We start from the raw sequence: 18622 nt of genomic DNA, 5'->3' as shown, positions 1-18622 counted from the left end.
TAGTGTATATACATATATATATAATAACTTTTTATTTAAATTTTTTTATTATTGTTATGTAGTTTCATATTTTCTCAATGTTGAGCTAGTGAGCCTCATATCTCTTCCCCAGGAGCTTCAGATGGATCAGCAGGCCAAGAAACACCTGCAGGAGGAGTTTGATGCTGCTCTCGAGGAGAAGGACCAGATGATCACTGTGCTTCAGACACAAGTAGGTGTTTTGTGTGTGCTTATCTTGTATATTGCGTTTCCTAACTATCCAAGGCGATACTGAAGCTGTTTATCCTCAGGTGTCTCTCTTGAAGAAACGTCTGCAGGCGTCCGGAGGTGTGCTTTCCTCAGAGGCCGAGACATCTCAGTCCACAGATACGGTGGATGCAAACACTGACATCCAGAGCCCTTCGAAAGACGACAGCTCGACCCTCAACACAGGTGCGTGCAGGTTTCCGAGCGTGCAGAACATTTTTCTACACTCAGGTCGTCTCGAACCCGTTTGTGTTTCCTGTGTGGCCAGCAGAAGGCGGCGGAGAGCCGGGAAGCGCCTTGGACCTCGAGGCCCTCCAGAAGCGAATCAAAAGGCAAGAGAGTCTCCTGCAGAGATGTAAAGAGATGATTCGATCCAGTAAAGAGCGCTCTGCTCAGCTGACCAGCGAGAACGAGGTTTTACAGCAGCAGCTGCAGGAGAGACTGCAAGAGCTTGAGAAAATGAAGGTACAGAAACATTAAATAAGACAAAACATGAAGAATGTCTAGTTTTTTGCTTAGTTGGGTTATTTTAGGTGGTGTGTATCTGTAGCTTAATAGACCTGGAATGGCAACTGAAAGGTTACAGGTTCAAACCCAACATGAGGTGATTATTAAGCGTCACCATTTAACCATTTAACCATTGTACTATTGAGCAAAGCTAAATATTATTTTATCCTTTTTATACATAATTTTTTTATTATTATTTTATTCATTCCTTTTTTTATTATTTTATAAATATATTTAATTTTTTTATTTATTCAGAGTTTATTTTTGCTTTCACTTTATATTTTATTTATACATATTAATATTTCTGTTTATTTAAAAATGTATTCATGTACTGTATGTTTAGAATTTTATTTGTAATTATTTTTATTCATACATGGTTTAATTTACATTTGCTGCCACATTTTATTTTATTTATAATTAATAATTATTATTTATATAATTAATTTATTTTTATATTTTTATTCATGCAGACATTTATTTTATTTTATTTATTATATCTATTTTTTTATTATTTTATTATTTTCTGTTGCATTTTCTTTTAAACTTGTATTGTTTATTTTATTTATTTTATGCATGCATGTTTTTTGTTACATTTTATGGGGGGGGGGTTGGTTTGTGAGGTAGCGGACAGAGGGCTAAGAGTGTGTTTCCTGTGGATGTGATGTGTTTGTGGGAACAGCGTTCAGCGGGACTGTGAGAGCAGAGGTTAACATTAACCTCTCCCTACCTCAAACAGCCCCTCGGATCCCACCGTCACACTCGCTGACACTAAAACACACCAGCTGAAGCTCAACTGCTGATTTACTCTGCTTTTACTTTGTGAAATGACCACTAAATCATTTCAGATTTATGTGAAACACCGCATTAAATTAAACTAGAAGAATAAATCTAGAGAGTTACTATTTACTTTCCTCTATTTACTAAACTGCACGCACAATTTGCTTATATATTCCCTCGATTTATATGTTGCGTGTGCAGTTTATAAATCAAAGTAACAAAATAGTGCAGTTTATAAATCAAAGTAATGAAAAATAAGTAAATCGATATTTCAATCTATTTTAAAAATGTTTCAGACCTAATATTTAAAATGTTTTTTTCTGCATATCCTGTGTGGGGCTCTGTAATTATGCAATTTATCAATACACACACATACGCAGTTATGTTTAAGAAAAATGTTATATTTATATATGAAATAGAATAGTATGAATATATCAATTTGTAATAATGAACGGCAATAATGCTGAAGAAAAAAAAAACATTCAGATATTTAAAGAACACTTATTTTAAATTATTATTTTAAAACGTAGGCTGCTTATATAGTTAAAAAAAAGACATTTTGCACAAAATAAATTTTATTTAAAATGTATGAAAATGTGCAGTAATGTGTGTGTGTATATATATATGTATATATGTGTGTGTATGTATATATATATATATATATATATATATATATATATATATATATGCATATATATATATATATATATATGTGTATGTGTGTGTGTGTATATGTATGTATGGATACACAGTATACAGACACACACATTATGTAAACACAAACTTATTTTAGATGATTCATTGCTTGACAGCTTTATATGACTGTAAAAAAACCCAGTATTTATTCATTTAGCAGACACTTGTATCCAAAGACATGTTCGGGGGGTTTGTTAGAGTCAAACTCTCCAGTTCAAGGAAGCCAGCAGGAAAGAGGAAGTAACTTCAGGAGAGGCATTCTGTACTAGAAGCGACGCGCCACAACCGCTGGCTGCTGTCCTGGGCTGTAATTGAGGTTTGATCGTCGGTCTGGTGCGACGACTCCATGGGCTGCTGTGATGTGGATGCGGCCTGCCTTGCGTTCGCGTGTGTTTATCTGCAGTGGGAGACATCGATAATTACTCGCAGCTCCTTGATTGCTGCCTTAACGTAAACGCGTGGTCACTAAATATATGCTATCGATCGGTATGAAGGCATTTCACAGTTATATTGCAGTGTTTTCAGCATGTTCTTAGCTGTATCTCAACAGAAAGGATCCTACTTAAGATGGTTTACATGCTTAACCGTTCAAATGTCGTTTAGCTGGACTTATTGGACGTGCAGAGTGTTTTTGATACTCAGTCAAACCTTTTTTCCACATTTTAAAGTTTCAGGTCAGTACATTTCCAGCTGGCTGTTTCCAAGCATCTCACTTTGTCTAGACCAGCTGGCTCTGGGCTCTTTTATGATAGATGCTCAACAAGTGTTGATTATTATTCTGAGAGTAACACATTAAGATCCATCATCCTTAACCTCCTCTGCGTTTACCAGGAACTTCACACTACAGAGAAGACGAAGCTGATCACGCAGCTGGGAGACGCCAAGAACCTCATCGAGCAGCTGGAGCAGGACAAGGTGAGAGAGAAACAGGACACGCTTGGTTGTGCTCCTCAGAAGGGTTCGGCTATGTTGTGCGTCTGCCACGGGGCGGTTTGTGAGCCAGCGTGAGTAGAAGTGCAAATACAAATTCCCTGGCCTTCTAAGCGAAAGACAAAGATTAATTATCCCAGGCATTTTAAAAAACACATTTCCTGTGGGTCGCTCACTTTGACACGTTTGCGTATAAAAGTACGACCTGAGATAATGTCTTGCTTATTATTATAGGGGGGTGGTGAAGCAGGGTCCTAATTTGACTTTGTTTTGACAATGAAGGGTGATCTGACCAGTTATTTTTTATAGGCCATACAATTGCGTGTTTGGCCAAAGATCTTGTTCTATGAAAATGTTTTGTACATTTTCTACTGCAAATATATAAAAACGTAATTTTTGTTTAGCAACATGCATCGCTAAGGGCTTAATTTGGTTATTTTCTCAGTATTTAGATTTAGATTTTTTTTTGCAACCTCAGATTTTTCATTATTATAGATCAATCTATTTGAAAATCTGGAATCTAAGTACATGAAATTCATACATAATGTATAATAACGTAATAATTTAGCATCAAATATATTTGAAATTTTTATGTATTTTCATTATTTTAAATTGTCTTAAATATTATTATTATTATTATTAGTATTATTATATATTATTACTAGGAGGATGCATATATATGTGTAATTGTTATTATATGATATATTTTTATTATTATTGACATTATTATAATAAAATATTAATATAATACAATTATATGATTTTTTTTTCAGTTGTACCAAATGCTATTATTGAAATATATTAACTGTTGTTGTAAGATAAAATATAATTTATTAAAAAATAAAATATATTTTTATATTTGAAATGCATAAATGTAATATTTTAATAATAATTGTATGTAACATTATACAAAAACAAAATATACTGTACAGTAAATTGAAATAATATAGTTTTACTTTGTGTTAAATGATTTTTGCACGCTATGATCAAAAGAAATTCTTTGAAATATCATCTAAGCTGGAGTCGTGTGAAATATGGAGAGCTGTCCTTCTGCTTCTGAGTAGTGTTTAAATCAGCCATGTTGTGTTTAGCCTTTGACCTTCACCCTGCAGGGTAGAGATCATTGCCACTTGGGTCATTGTATGGAATGTGAAAGAGCGCAAACGTATGCCAGAAATAATTAATGGAGCCTCCTCAAACTGAGCACAGAACCTGCTGTATGGAGCAGGAACCTGGTTTGTGCTAGAGACTATTTGGATATAATCAGTAGTGGATTTTGGAAAGTGAAGAAGGAAGCACAGTACTGTGCATTTGAAGTTTCGTTTTTTTGGGCCTTTTCAAAATGAACATCCCCAATGAGTCATATGAGCTGTGCTTGTGGATCTGTTCAAACTATGATTGTACAGACTGAAAATATGGGATGAGTGCATTTAATTACTAACCCTTTAATGGCATAATTTTGAAGGGAATGGTCATCGCTGAAACCAAGCGTCAGATGCATGAGACTTTGGAGATGAAGGAAGAGGAGATCGCTCAGCTGCGCTCTAGACTCCAGCAGACCCTCGCTCAGAAAGATGAGCTGCAGGAGCAGAAAGAGAAATCGGAGAAAGCAGGTGAGTGAGACTTCCCCTCTCGTTCTCCGCTCTTGTGTCTGCTCGACCTAAATGCACTCTATGTGACTGTTTCCAGCGTTTGAGGAGCTGGAGAGAGCTCTAGGTGTGGCTCAGCGGGCGGAGGAGGCTCGCCGTCAGCTGCAGGTGAGCATGGAGGAGCAGGTGAAGCAGGTGGAGAAGGCCAGCGAGGAGGAGAGGAGAAGCTTGCAGCAGGAGCTGACCAGAGTCAAACAGGAAGTGGTCACCATTATGAAGGTGTGTATAGAAAGAAACAAATGTCAGAGAGAGGGTGGAAAAGCTAAATTGGATTTGTTTTTGCCACAGACAACTATAAAAAGAGCTAGATGATTTTGCAGAGATGCTTTAATTTAGACACTAGGATCAGCAATCATTTTATTTTGCATTATGATATACCGCTTTTGCCTTTTTTCTGTGCTCATTTGTACTTAACCATAAGTTATTTTGCCTGGAAAAGCCATCAATCCACTCTCAGTGTCACATTCATCCTGAGATTTGTCTGGATGAGCGGTTAAACATTCATGACTGCAAAAGTTCCCATAAAACCTGTGCGTTTTTATGGATCTGCACACCTTTAGTTTCTTCCTTTGTGTATTGGAATATGATTCATTAACAAAAGTGCAGTAGTAAATCAAAACTGACCAAATTGATGCCACATTTACAGCCCACCATTCTGCCTGCATGTATAGAGCTTTATTTTTGACAAAGAAATTCAGTTCTGTTTCATTCATCAGGTCTCGTAATCCCTGCCATAACAAAGGCGCATGAAGTACGTCTCTGTTTCCCTTGCCAAGATTGACATTTTGAGTCAGCTGATTGTTTCGCCAAAGCATGATGCTTTAGGGAATAGTTAAATAGTTGGAGATATTTCCAATTCTTATGGTGAAACTTTTGAGCTTGTCCATGAGAAACCGTTTAATATACTTTAAAATACAAATTAATGTGATGTGAGATTAACAATGGTTTTGGAAAAATGTTAAGTTCTGTTGTTTATTGTTGTTTATCTTTTCCATAACTTGGTTTCCTTTGACAAAATTTCACTAAATTGTCCATATGGCCAGGAAAAAAGGTTTTGCGTTGTGAATATTAGAGTGTTAGTATTTTAAAATATCCATCAGATGTTAATATTTCTTTCTTTTCAGAAATCCTCAGAGGACAGGATAGCAGAAATGGAGCGGTTACATTCAGAGGCTTTGGCTAACAAAGAACAGGAACTAAGTGCCCAGATCAAACAAGCCGTGGTATGCCCTTGTTGTCATTTCTGTTGTAAATTATGATTAGTTAATGCAAATATTAGCTATTTGGATAGGTGTTTCCTAAACTATTTGCGTCATTACTCTTTATTTACCTCAGGAGCAGTGTCGTGAGGAATTGTTGCAGTCGGCACAGGAAAAAGAGCAGCAGGCATCTCTCGCTCTGGAGGAGGCCGAGCTACAGAAAGCTGCAGTTCAGTCTGAGGGGGAGAACAAAGCCAAGGAACTACAGCTAGAGTTGGAGTCGGCCAGAACGGTGAGTTCATCTGCCTCTTTTTCTGAGGGTAGATCAGCAGGATATACTTATCGCAGCTGAACAGGCAAATTAAACCGTAGATTTGAAACCAGCATGTGAATGTAAGCAATACCATGTTTTGACACTTTACGTTTCTTAAAACTGTGTAATTTAAAAAATATATTTTTACAGAAAATTCAAGAACTTGAGAGTTGTCTAGGTGGCTCGGAGAAGGATTCTGCCAAGTCAGATGAACTCTCTGCGCAACTGGAAGAGCAGAGAAAGAAACATGAAGTTGAAATGGCTGCTCTTGAAGAGACACATAAGCAAGAGCTAGAAAAGACGAAGACGGAGCAGATAATGGCCCTCAGTCAGCAGCATGATGCTGCTTTGGAGGAGCTTGTGCAGAAACATGAAGCAGAAATCAAATCTATACTGAAAGACAAGGAGGAACAGTTCCATTGTCATGTGGAAGATATGAACAATAAGATGCTTGATAAACTGAGTGACAAGCAAAACGAGATTGAGACCTTGTCTTCTGAGCTTAGTGAGATACTGAGTAGTAAACAACAGTTAGAAGAAAGACTGTCCGCTGTGGAGACCACTGGTGAAACTGCAAGACAAGAGTTTGAGGAAAGACTCAAGGAAGAACAAGTAAAATATCAGGCTGATATTGAAGCCACAAAACTGAATGAACAGTCATTTGCAGGGATGGAGAAAATGCTGAAAGAAGAGATAAATCAGTTGAAGATTGTGTTGGAGGGAAAGGAAAAAGCACTAGAGGAACATGTGCTTCGAGAAAAGACTTTGCAAGAAGGATGTGTGCAGTTGGAGGAGCTTCGACTCAGAGAACAGTCAAATAAAGAGGCCCTTGATGAATCAAGATCTCAGATTAGCACACTTACCGAAGAGCTCCAGCAAACCAAGAATCAAGTGAAAGATCTTGAGCAAACCCTTGAGGCAGTGCGTAATGATAGTCGGGAGAAAGAAGTGTGTCTTGAACAAAAGACAGGTGAACTTCAGGAACTTGTGCAGACGTTGGAGCAATGCAAGAGGGAACTGTCTGAAAAAGAAAATTGGCATGCTGCAACCTGCGATACAATGAAAGAGGATCAAAACCGGTTAAGGAAGCAGCTGGAAGACCAGAAGAGTTCTCACGAGAAGAAAATTGAGAACATTAGGAAAGACATGGATTGCAAGCTGAAATCCCAGGAAAACAAGATGGAGAAATTTAAGCAGAAAGCCAAAGAAGTGCAGGACAAGTTGAAGAAGCAGCTTCAGGATCAAGAGGAGAATGCCAAAGTGGAGATATCCAAGAAAGCTCAAGAGATAGATCTGAAAGACCAGCAACTGAAAGAGAAGATCCTTGAGATGGCACATGCAAGCTCTGAGGGTCTCAGCACCGCAATGTCTGATTTGGAGGCCAATCACAAAGAGCACTTAGACAAGCTTCAGGTGACTCATAAACAGGAGCAGGAAGATCTTATTTCTCGCTGGCAGGAGAAACTAAACCAAAATGAGGAGGAGTTGCAAGAGAAACATGCTCAGTCTTTGCAAGAAAAAGCCCAAGAGTTGGAGGAGATCTCTCAGCTGCTTTCGTCCAGCAGGGAAGAAAAGGAACAGGTTGTAAAAGACATCCAGAACCTCAGGGAGGAGCTTGCCATGAGGGAAACCACCGTGCAAAAACTACAGACAGAGCTCAGGGAGGCTGCAAGCAAGCTTGAAAGTTTATCTGAAGGGGAGGGTTTACTTAAAAGACAAGCTGAAACCATGGAGAAGAATCTGAACCAGGCCTTGAATGAAAGAAACCTTTTGCAAGACGAGCTGAGAAAGGCGGAGGAAATTAACAAGGAGAAATTGCAGAGCATATCTGAAGAGTTGGTACACACCCAGGAAAAGTTGAATATGCTTGAAACATCCAAGTGTAAAGAGGGGAAAGATCTCCAGAAAACACTTGAGGAGAAAATTGCTGAACTCCAAAATAAAGAAAAAGAGTTCCAGGCACATTTGTGTGCCATCACAAAGGAATTTGAGCAGTGTTGTCAAGAAGCCCAGGCTAAATTAGATGGCTTCTCTGTTGACCTGTGTAAGAAAGTTGAGGAACGTGTTGGGGAGCTACAGCGCCGGGTCATAGATCATCAGAATAAGGTCACATATCTACGGAATATTATCACGATGAAGGACAACAGAATTAGCACTTTAGAGAAAGAACTTCAGCAGACTTTGGATGAGAACCATAATCTAAAGAGCTCTCTTGATGAAGTGAGACTTCAGTTAAATTCAAGTTCAGAGACTCTTAAAGCCTTTCAAACCGAAAGGGACTCTCTGCAGATCGATGCAGATAATCGCTTCCAGGTACTTTCTGAGAAAGACCTTCAAATCCAGCAGCTCTGTGAGGAAAAAGAACACATATCAGAAAATCTCAAAGCAAATGTTTTGCAACTCGGCAATCTAGAAGCTGTCGTAAATGACTTGAAGACCCAGTTAGCAAGTAGCATAACTGAGAAAGAACAAGCCATATCTCTGCTGAATCAGCAGCACAGTGAGGACAAGGAAAAGGTAACATGCCAAATGGGGGAGACGGTGGAAAGGCTAGAAAAAGAGAAGACCGCGCTTCAAGAGCAGGTAGACTCACTCAGGAATAAATTCTCTGAGCTGAAAAAGAAGTTCAGTCAGAGTCACAGCACTGTTAAGTCTCTTCAAGATAAAGTTGCAGACCTGGAGAGGCAGATTTCAGAAAAGGACGAACAACTTCAAACGCTCACTGTCAGCGTTGACAATCACTCCATTACCAAGTCCGAGATGGACCAGGCTCTTAGTGAGAAAGAACAGAGGGTTCATGCCTTGACCTCAGAGCTGGAAAGCTGTTTGAAAAAAGCTTGTGATCTGGAGGAGCAGCTGGAGCTGAGGACAAAAGAGCGAGAACAACTCTCAGCTGATTTGCAGCAGCACCTTACCATTAGAGAGAATGAAAAGTTGGAGTTAATGAAGCAGGTGCAGGAAGCTCAGGACCAAAGCTCCCAAAACGGTGCCCTTATCCAGAAAACTGAGGAAAGTCTTCAGTCTTTGAGGAAAGATGTTGAAACAGCCGAGCAGGAACTGGAATCCCAGCGGAAAGAGTTTGAGAGGGAGAAGGCTGAGATCCTGAGCGCGAATGAAGAGGTTGTGAAGGCAGTCCAAGAAAAGGCGTCTGCCGAAACAACTGGTAAAGTAGCGGAGTTGAAGAAGAAGGCAGAGCAAAAGATTGGCATGATTCGCAAGCAGTTGACGTCACAAATTGAGGAAAAGGAACAGGCTATCAAAGACTTGCAGACGCTGTTGGAAAGCATCAAGCATACCCAGAATGAAAAAGAAGAACGTATAAGTTCTCTAGAGGAAATTGGGAGGACAATGGAGGAGGCCACTGCAAAATTAAAGGAAGAGCATGCAAGACGTCTACAAGAATTGCAGCAGAAAGAAAATGAGGACAGACAGGCCTTAAAAGATGTGTATGAAGAGAAGCTTGCTGCTCTTCATAAAGACGTGTCTGCAAAAGAGGAGCAATCTGCTACTGCTGCTATAGAAACGTCTTCTAGACTTGGAGAGCTTGATGCCAAACTCTCAGAATCTAATGAGCAGATTGCAAACTACCAAACCGAGGTAAGTCGCCTTAAAGCAGACCTGCTTGAACAGACCACTCGGGTGCAGGAGCTTCAGCAGACATGCTTGGATCTTCAAGAACAGATTAAAGAGAAACAGACTGATGAAGTTGAGAAGGAACATGTTTTTGTGCAAATGTCCAGCACTACATTAGGAATGGAGCCTGCGATGTTAGTGGGCAAGGAGAACATGGACACTATCAGCAACCGAGATGATTGGACAAGTCAGAAGGACTTGTTGGTGAAGGAATATGAGGAGAAACTCCAAGATTTGCAGCAGAGGTTACAAGAGAAGGAAAATGAGCTAAAAGCACAACAGAGTTCACCTCAAGGAAATGGGGAGACCGTTAACGAGTGCCTAATCAACAATACAAACACCTCAGAGAATGATCTTCAGAGAAAGCTGATAGAGGCTGAGAACGAGAAGCAGAAGCTCCACAAAGACTACACCAGGCTACAAAAAGACCTGCGGTCTCTGAGGAAAGAGCATGAGAAGGAGCTGGAATTCCTGAAAAAGGAAATGTCTGAAGAAACCGAGAAGAAGCTGAAGTAAGATTTATGTGGCAATTCTAGAAACAGTTTGTGGATAAGGGTGCATATATTGTTATCAGGGTTCATATGATTGATCTTTTTTTTTTTTTTTTTTTCAGGCTTGAAATGGAAGATATGGAAATGAAACACAATTCTGCTCTTAAGCAGTTGATGAGGGAGTTTAATACTCAGATGGCCCTAAAAGAAAAGGAACTGGAAGGTTCAGTGAAGGAAACCATTGGTAAGAAGAACATGAAACTTACTTCAAGTCTCCTATAACTATTTATATTATGAATCTAATATTCAATCTGTCTGTCATTCATGTTTATCGAACAACAAAAGACAGAAAACTTGAATAAATCACTTTTGTAACTTCAAAAAGAAGTCATATGCATTTAATTTACACAGTCAACAAAATTGCACAATGTGTGTTGCATTGCTTTTGTTTTTTAAAGTAGTTTTTGTCCTGTGGCTTGTAATTAGTTTCTTATTCTTATTTTTTTGCTTGTTTACTCGTTTTTCTTTCTTAGTAGTTTTTTGTGACCTTGACACTGGTGACAAGATTTAAAATAAAAATCCTATGTTATCAAAACCATTGAAATTATAAAGACCTCATTTAAAGCAAAAATAACTATATCATGATATATATCTTTACCATGAAATAAAATACTTGTATTGCGCTTTTGGTCTCATCTCCCACATCTAGGCTCTACTTAATATTAGACCATTAGAATATTTAAAGGAATAGTTGGCAGCATGAAAAAATTGGCAGCATCAGTCACATTCAATTAATTAATTTGTATTAAACGAGCGCTGTGAACATTCTGCCTGACGTTTTTGTTTTCCATGGAAGAAAGAATATTGCTTTTGGAGCAGTGTTTGGACATAACAGGCAGAGTTTTCACGTTGGAATGAAGCACTCCTTTGAGTAAAACAAAAATATTGTTAAAAATACTGAATAAAATCAAGTACAGAAGTCTTGTACGACACTGTGGACATGAACAAACCATGTATTTCATAGTTCACATAGTTCACATTTGCTGATTTACTGGCCTCAGGAAATATCAAATTTGAAATTCATGATTGGTTTACCATGTGTTTTCAGTCCTGCCATGTAATGCATCCAGTATGGAAATGAATGGTTTACTGATGGTAACGGTGACCTTCATGTCCTCTTACTGTACTTTCCTGTTTATTATTTCCACACAGAGAAAGCTCAGGGTGTCGAAGCCGAGCTTATAACTAGCCATCGAGAAGAAGTCAGTCAACTTCAGAAAACAATCTCTCAGAAGGAAGAAGACTTAAACAAAACAGTTCAGCGCTACGAACACGTCCTTCAGGTACAGCAAAATAATGCTAAACTGTATGTTTTGTATGTAATTGCGAGTTAACGACTGGTGGATTTATCATACGTTTAACTTTATAGAAAGACACGAGAAGAATTTTGTGAGGAGTTTATTACTGTTGCTAAATTCCCCCACATAAAGTCAGTAAGTTCAGGTTTCAGCTAATAGTTTGTGCATCATCAGGAAACACTTACCTCAGTCAACTAGCACCTCAGACTCTCCCTAGAGCTGTAAGGAATGATGCAGACCTTATGTTACTTGCATCCATCCTGGCAGAGAAGTATGCTAACTATCTGTGTTAGGATTATTTCCGTATCTTATAGGTGTCATTTTTTACCCATGCGCTTTAAGATCCAAGGTTATGACCTGAAAAGGAATAGAGTAGGGCAGGACTGGGAAATGCTTGGGACAGAAATGGCACGTTTGCTCAGAGTTTGGTCTTCCTGTAGAGTCGTGAGGTGGAGATGGGCGATCGCGTGTGGGAGGTGCAGAAGGAGTTAGAGGAGCTTCAGCAGAGGAGTCTCAGCGGCCCTCAGGTACACTCACAGATTACACACCATGTCCTGCTGGTATTTATTATTGTATTTTGCATGGATGTGCATTAAAATGATTTTAGGCAAATGTATAAAAAAATAATGCAATTAAATATGCAATCCAATACATATAGGTTGTGGTATGTTAGAGTCTATCTATCTATCTATCTATCTATCTATCTATCTATCATTATATCTATATATATCTATATATATATATCTATATCTATCTATCTATATATATATATATATATATATATATATATATATATATATATATATATATATATATCATTCTAAATTCTAAAACATTGTAAATGTTTAAAATTAAAAATGTAAAAATGTAAAAACATAAATTGTAAAATAAATAATATAATTTGATCAAAACTGACGGCCAGAATTAAAATAAGTTGTCTTTTATTTAAAAAATAATGCAATAAAACGTGTGTTATTTACAATTATGAAAACTAATTTTATATTCAAATCTATCACATCAAATCTATTGTGTAATTTTTAAAAGATGTAGAAGATGTACTTTAAATTCTAAAAATATATAAAGAGTTCGTTTGCAAAAGCAGACAACTTTAACAATTTTCAAAATTCTTTTTTTTTCATGTTGCATTCCAATTAATCAGTGATAAGTGTAATTAGTCTTTAAATTTAACAATAAACCTATGATGCAGAGTGTAGTTTCCCATCTAAACTTCATTCATAAATCCGTTAAAGTCACAGTTCTCTAAATTATTGCAAAATCGTCATATTTGGGTAAACCGTTCCATTAAAAGAAGGTCTTGCTTTATATGATATATTTCTTTCTTTCTGTGGATCCGTGCATGTTTATTGATACCAGACACCTGTCCTGCTACTGAAATCTTTGAATGAAATACTTTTTAGCGTTCCTCATTTGTAAGATAAAAGTATCTGGTTAGTTAATGAATATTAATGTAAACCACAGAATCAAAATGCTGAAATGTTACATTAGGTGGATGTGTAAGCAGTGATCAAATGTAACGATATCGCATTATTTATATATATATTAACTAACCTGAGAAGTTAACCTGGACCTCCAGGTCTTACAAGGTACCGTGTTAGTATTTAGTCGCATAATAGACTTAATTTTCAGACTCTAAGGCGCAGTATAATGGTCTCAATCCAGAATAGGCCAAAGGAATGAATTTCCTGAAAAGGCTTGGAATGCGTCCCTGAGAAAGGGGCCTTAAACAGACAGTCTCTGTTCTCAATTAACCCCTCTGAGAGCATCCTGAGCTGTTAGATTTATGCCGTGGTGCCGCTCTCAGGCGAGCACTTGCATGCTTGGAAAGAGGCAAAAAGTTGAGCCTTGTTCAGGATAAAGCGGCCCTCATGTGTGTTCGGAGCGGCTCTCTCTCTCACAGCGTACCTCTGGAGCCCATGCTGCATTTTTGCAGTCTGATGTCACGAGTCTGTGGGCAAACGCAACCCGGACAAATAAATGTTTGCATGTTAATATTATGCAGTTGTGTGACCTACCTCTGTTTTGTGTTTCAGGGTCTTGAAGAGTTAAAGGTGGGTTTTATTTCTTTCTATCGTTCTGATTGATTCCCATAGACAGTCTACCCGGTTGACCGTTGTAACGACCGCTCAATTGTGCGATTTTTAAGTAATTCATACTTTCATTCAGCAATGATGCATTAAAATTAACCAAAAGTGAGCGTAACGAGATTTATAACTGTACAGAAGATTTATATGCCGTGCTTTCATCCATTCAAACGTTTCAGAAATCGTGGTTTCCATGAAGAAAAAGCTGTTTTCGAACACTGATAATAAGAGGAAATGTTTTTTGATTGTCATAGATCATGTAACATTGAAAACTGTAGTAGTGATGCTGAAAATTCAGCTCTACATCGCAAAAATAAATTACATTCTAAAATCTATTCAGAAAGTAAATGGTTATTTCAAATTGTAAAAAATATGTAACGATTTTACTGGTTTTACAATATTTGGTTCAGAGAATTGCAGCCTTAATAAGAGACTAACCCAAAACTGTCAAGATGTTGTTCTTACTTTTCACTTGTTTTATGTTTTCTCTCCGTCCAATCAGGTGCAGCTTGCAGAAAAGACGACCATGTTGAGCGAGCTCAGGCTAAAAGAGCAGGAATACCACAACAGAGTAAGTGAAAAGAGAAGCACTATAAGAAAGACAGAGTTCAGCTTGTTGGGTGTCTGAACCGCTAAACGGGTAGCCTGCTATAAACATGGCTGACAGTTTAACTAACTTCAACTTGCTCAGCAGGACTCTCGCGCTCTTCCACGACAGCAGTTGATTGACCGTAGGAGAAACTAGAAAAGCTTGCATCGACACGCTTGCGCGCAGTAGGTTTCAGGCCTAAGCAGTGCTGGCAAACGACGAAACTTGGGTAGCATACGAAGTAGAAGGCAAAGAGAGAATTCACCAACCGTCACATTCCCAGAGCTCCTGCGCTCCTCCAGATTAGATTCATTACACCGCACATCTGTTTACTCTTACTTCGCTTTTACAAACAGTTGCAGCAGCGCTCATGCTGTTTCTCTCGCCCCACACGAACGCAAACTCACACGGGGAGGCTCACACACTGGACATATTTTTATTTTTATAACCCGGCTTCGCCCCGGGCCATACGTCGTTGTTAATTTGAGGGACGTTAACCTTTAAAAAGGACTATAAACGTCTCACGACGCCAAGTTATCGCCAGATCTTGGATTTAAAATCTTTACGTTAGCGAAGGTTTCGCGTTTGTTTTTGGGGACTGGTTGATTGTAGGCTTCGCTGATCCAGAAAACGACTGCAAAACCTGCGCTAATTGAAAGAAAGCAAGTTCAAAAAAGATTGATTCCGATATTTGGTGATGACATAGCGTAACGAGAGATTTATAAGCAATTTTTTTTTTTGACCCACTTTCATTTTTGGGAAGTTGTTTTATCCTGTTTGAGCGAAGTCGATTGGTTTTAGTTCTATGCAATAAAATCGACTCGCAAAAATACAATCCTCTCCTGTCGCTTTATGCGTTAATGTGAAACGTATTATGCATATTGAATGCGTAATAAGCATCGAATGCATATGAATTTTGCATTATAATGTGTATTGTTTATTTTCAGATTCACGCACTAGAAGACAAACTAAGGCGCTCCCATAAAAACGCAGTGGTGACTCACCTGGGAAGCTCATATAGAGGTAAATAGAGGCTTTTGAATGTTATTTCGTCTAGCTGTGGGCAAGCAGAACAGTGTTACTAAAGCCAGCTGTTATCCAGATGTCATTTACTGTCTTATTAATCTGTTTGTAATATGAATTTGGGAGTTTTAGCCGTGAAATGCTTGTCATCTCCCGGGGGTCAATGAATGATGCGGCACACTGACCCTTGGCAGATAAACCTCGGCTTCGTTCTCACTAGCTCCGAGCGCTCAGTCACCGCAGGAGAGCTGCGCTTTAACACCCCGCTATCAATCACGCGCGCATATGCAGAGCTTAAGCACACGGGCAGCGCGAGGAGAAGCAGCCCTTCCCTGCCGCTGTAATAAAGAGCTCATCTCTGAATCTAATGGCTTTCACAGACTGCGTTTCTCCCCAGTTCCCACGAACGACCCCAGATTCAGACGTCGTCTCAAAGATCTGTGGTGTGTCAACATCGGTATCAAAACAACACCTTTTGTGGTACTCTGAAGAATGAATGTAATTTGGGTTTGGGGTGTAAAAATGCAGGCTAAATTGTATTTTTTGGTGTGTGTTCGTCATTTAAAGACTATTCAACTGTGAAGCATTGCACAGTCATATTAAAATATGCATTGTTTTTGATAAAAATGAACACGTATTTGTCAAGGAAGCATTGAATTTATGACATTTATAATGTTACACAAATGTTCTACTAAATGCTGCAAACTTTTTATTCATCAAATAATCTTGGAAAAATACCATTTACCGCAGCATCTACAAAAATGTGACGCTTGATCACGCGACACTGAAGACTGGCGGAAAGATGCTGGAAATTCAGCTCTGATTATAGAAATAAATAACATTTTAAATGTTTTCAAATAGAAAACAGCAACCGTAGTAATTCTCCAAAATATTGCTTATTTTGAAAGCACGAAATTAAATGTTGAAAGGGCTTTTTTGGGAAAAAAACTTGACTCTCGTTTTCGACAATTTTAACAAGTTGCTAAGATTAAAAAGAAACACCATAATTCTTCATTATGGGTTAAATATGTGTTCATCTTGGCAGTCTTTTTGGATGAATCAAAAAGATTCTTTTTTTTTTTTTACAGATTGTTGCAATGCTCTCTGCAATCGCTCAGTCTACAAAACGTACTTGCAATGCAGAATTTGTCAGTCGTTCTTCAAGTTGGGAGTGTGTCTACGATGCCTCACGATTTAGTCAGGCGGCTTGCTAGGTTTTGGAGCAGAGCCATCCCCCCTCTGCGCATAAATATCCTTCTGAATATATTCCCAGATGACTTTGCCCTTGCTTGACGTGCAACTAAACAATCCGTCTGTTTTCCGCTCCCTCAAACTTCATACACAAACAAACCGGTCCGTTCATCCTCTCTGTTCTTCGTCTTATCTGTGTGGCCTCTACATTAAAGGGCCGGCAGGTTATAGACCATCTGACTGCCTCCGTGAGTTCCTCGGTGTTCGATAGAGCACCGAAATGATTGAGGTTCCTCTACACTGATTCCTAGAGTTCGTTCATTGTCCGTTCAACAGCTTAAGCACGTGTTAATGGCGGTCGTAAAGCTGCATCGGTCAAACGGCATTGTTCTTCTGGAGCCTGATCGCTGCGTCTCGTGTTACGTCCCTGTTGGCCCAGCTGGGCTGATTCGGGGTCGCTCGGACAGGTCGGATTATTTATTAGCCCCTCGTTTCTCCATGCTTCCTGATCAAAGGCCTGTTTGGGTTTCAGCGGCACCTTGAGTTCCAGCTCCGGCCCCGGTGTCTTCAGCCCGGGTTAAATGGGCTTTCCAGAGAGAGACACACGGCTCCTTCTGCTAATTGCCGGTCATTCACAGGTTTAATGAGGCCAGACGGCTGACTGATCGGCTCTACCTCCTGTGCTGTTTGTGCACGCTAGATACTGTAATGCATAAGTCAGTTTCACTTAAAAAACTAACTGCTTAATCCTTACATCACGTCCATGAGACATCACCGAGGACTTACTGCACATCTGGGGCGCTTGTGATGTTTACCACATGTGCGTGTTCTTTTTAGCATGTGCGCTATTGTTTAAAAGTTTGGGGTCGAAACCATTGTTTATTTAAGACCGAATCCACCGACGCTGAATTTATTTGATTAAAAATACAGTGAAAATGATATTATTGCAGTTTAAAATACCAGTTTTATATTTAAATGTATTTGAAAGTGTCATTTATTCCCGTGAGTTTTCAGCATCATTGCTCCAGTCCACAGCGTCTCATGATCCTACAGAAATCATTGTAACTTGATGCTAACGTGTTTGATGCTCGAGACATTCTTGTGCAGTAATGATGTTAAAAAAACGGTTCTGCTTCATGTTTTAGTTTAATTTTAGTTTTTTCTTAATTTTAGCTTAATTAAAAGCTCAATATATATATATATATATATATATATATATATTATATATATATATATATATATATATATATATATATATATATTATATATATATATAGATATTTATATATATATATATATATATATATATATATATTTTATATATATATATATATATATATATATATATATATATATATATATATATATATATATATATATATATATATATATATATATATATATATATATATATATTTTATTATATATATATATATATTATATATATATATATATATATATATATATATATATATATATATATATATATATATATATATATATATATATATATATATATATATATATATATATATATAAATATATATATATATACATTTTAGCGACACTTTACTATTAACTATGACTTTTCGTAGTTTAGGTATTGTAAAATAAGGCATTAATATGTTCTTAATTATCACTAATAAATATTCTAGTATTATGCATGCTAATACCTTAAAACAACTTTTTGCATACAAATATTTTTATCATTTATCACGTGCATGTAATACATCGCTACATAAACACATTAATATATAATTTCTACAAAGTGAGCAGTTAGCGTTTGAGCAGGGCCGGTTAACGTTGTGTTAATGTTCTCTTTACGTCATGTCTTCCATGACATCAGCAGCAGAAACCTTCCCGCCCATCGCCGGCTTTTATGACATGCTTTTTTTTTTTTTCCCAGAATAACTCAAGT

At 37.8% G+C, this 18622-nt stretch overlaps 1 protein-coding gene across 6 annotated transcripts in view; it reads left to right on the top strand.

Moving 5' to 3' along the window:
• Positions 1 to 18622, top strand: part of golga4 (golgin A4) — a 36319-nt gene that overhangs the window by 12675 nt on the left and 5022 nt on the right. For all 6 annotated transcript variants that reach the window (XM_043254861.1, XM_043254859.1, XM_043254857.1 and 3 more), the window contains 15 exons: positions 113 to 211; positions 291 to 432; positions 518 to 711; positions 3058 to 3141; positions 4622 to 4769; positions 4846 to 5024; positions 5930 to 6028; positions 6141 to 6296; positions 6468 to 10462; positions 10564 to 10685; positions 11654 to 11784; positions 12240 to 12326; positions 13851 to 13868; positions 14404 to 14472; positions 15438 to 15513. In XM_043254861.1, coding sequence (XP_043110796.1) covers positions 113 to 211; positions 291 to 432; positions 518 to 711; positions 3058 to 3141; positions 4622 to 4769; positions 4846 to 5024; positions 5930 to 6028; positions 6141 to 6296; positions 6468 to 10462; positions 10564 to 10685; positions 11654 to 11784; positions 12240 to 12326; positions 13851 to 13868; positions 14404 to 14472; positions 15438 to 15513 — 5599 coding nt within the window. The remainder of the gene's footprint in view (positions 1 to 112; positions 212 to 290; positions 433 to 517; positions 712 to 3057; positions 3142 to 4621; positions 4770 to 4845; positions 5025 to 5929; positions 6029 to 6140; positions 6297 to 6467; positions 10463 to 10563; positions 10686 to 11653; positions 11785 to 12239; positions 12327 to 13850; positions 13869 to 14403; positions 14473 to 15437; positions 15514 to 18622) is intronic.

Source organism: Puntigrus tetrazona, chromosome 13, assembly GCF_018831695.1.
Source record: "Puntigrus tetrazona isolate hp1 chromosome 13, ASM1883169v1, whole genome shotgun sequence".
NCBI classification, from domain to species: Eukaryota; Metazoa; Chordata; class Actinopteri; order Cypriniformes; family Cyprinidae; genus Puntigrus; species Puntigrus tetrazona.
This window is presented reverse-complemented; position numbering and strand designations above follow the sequence as displayed.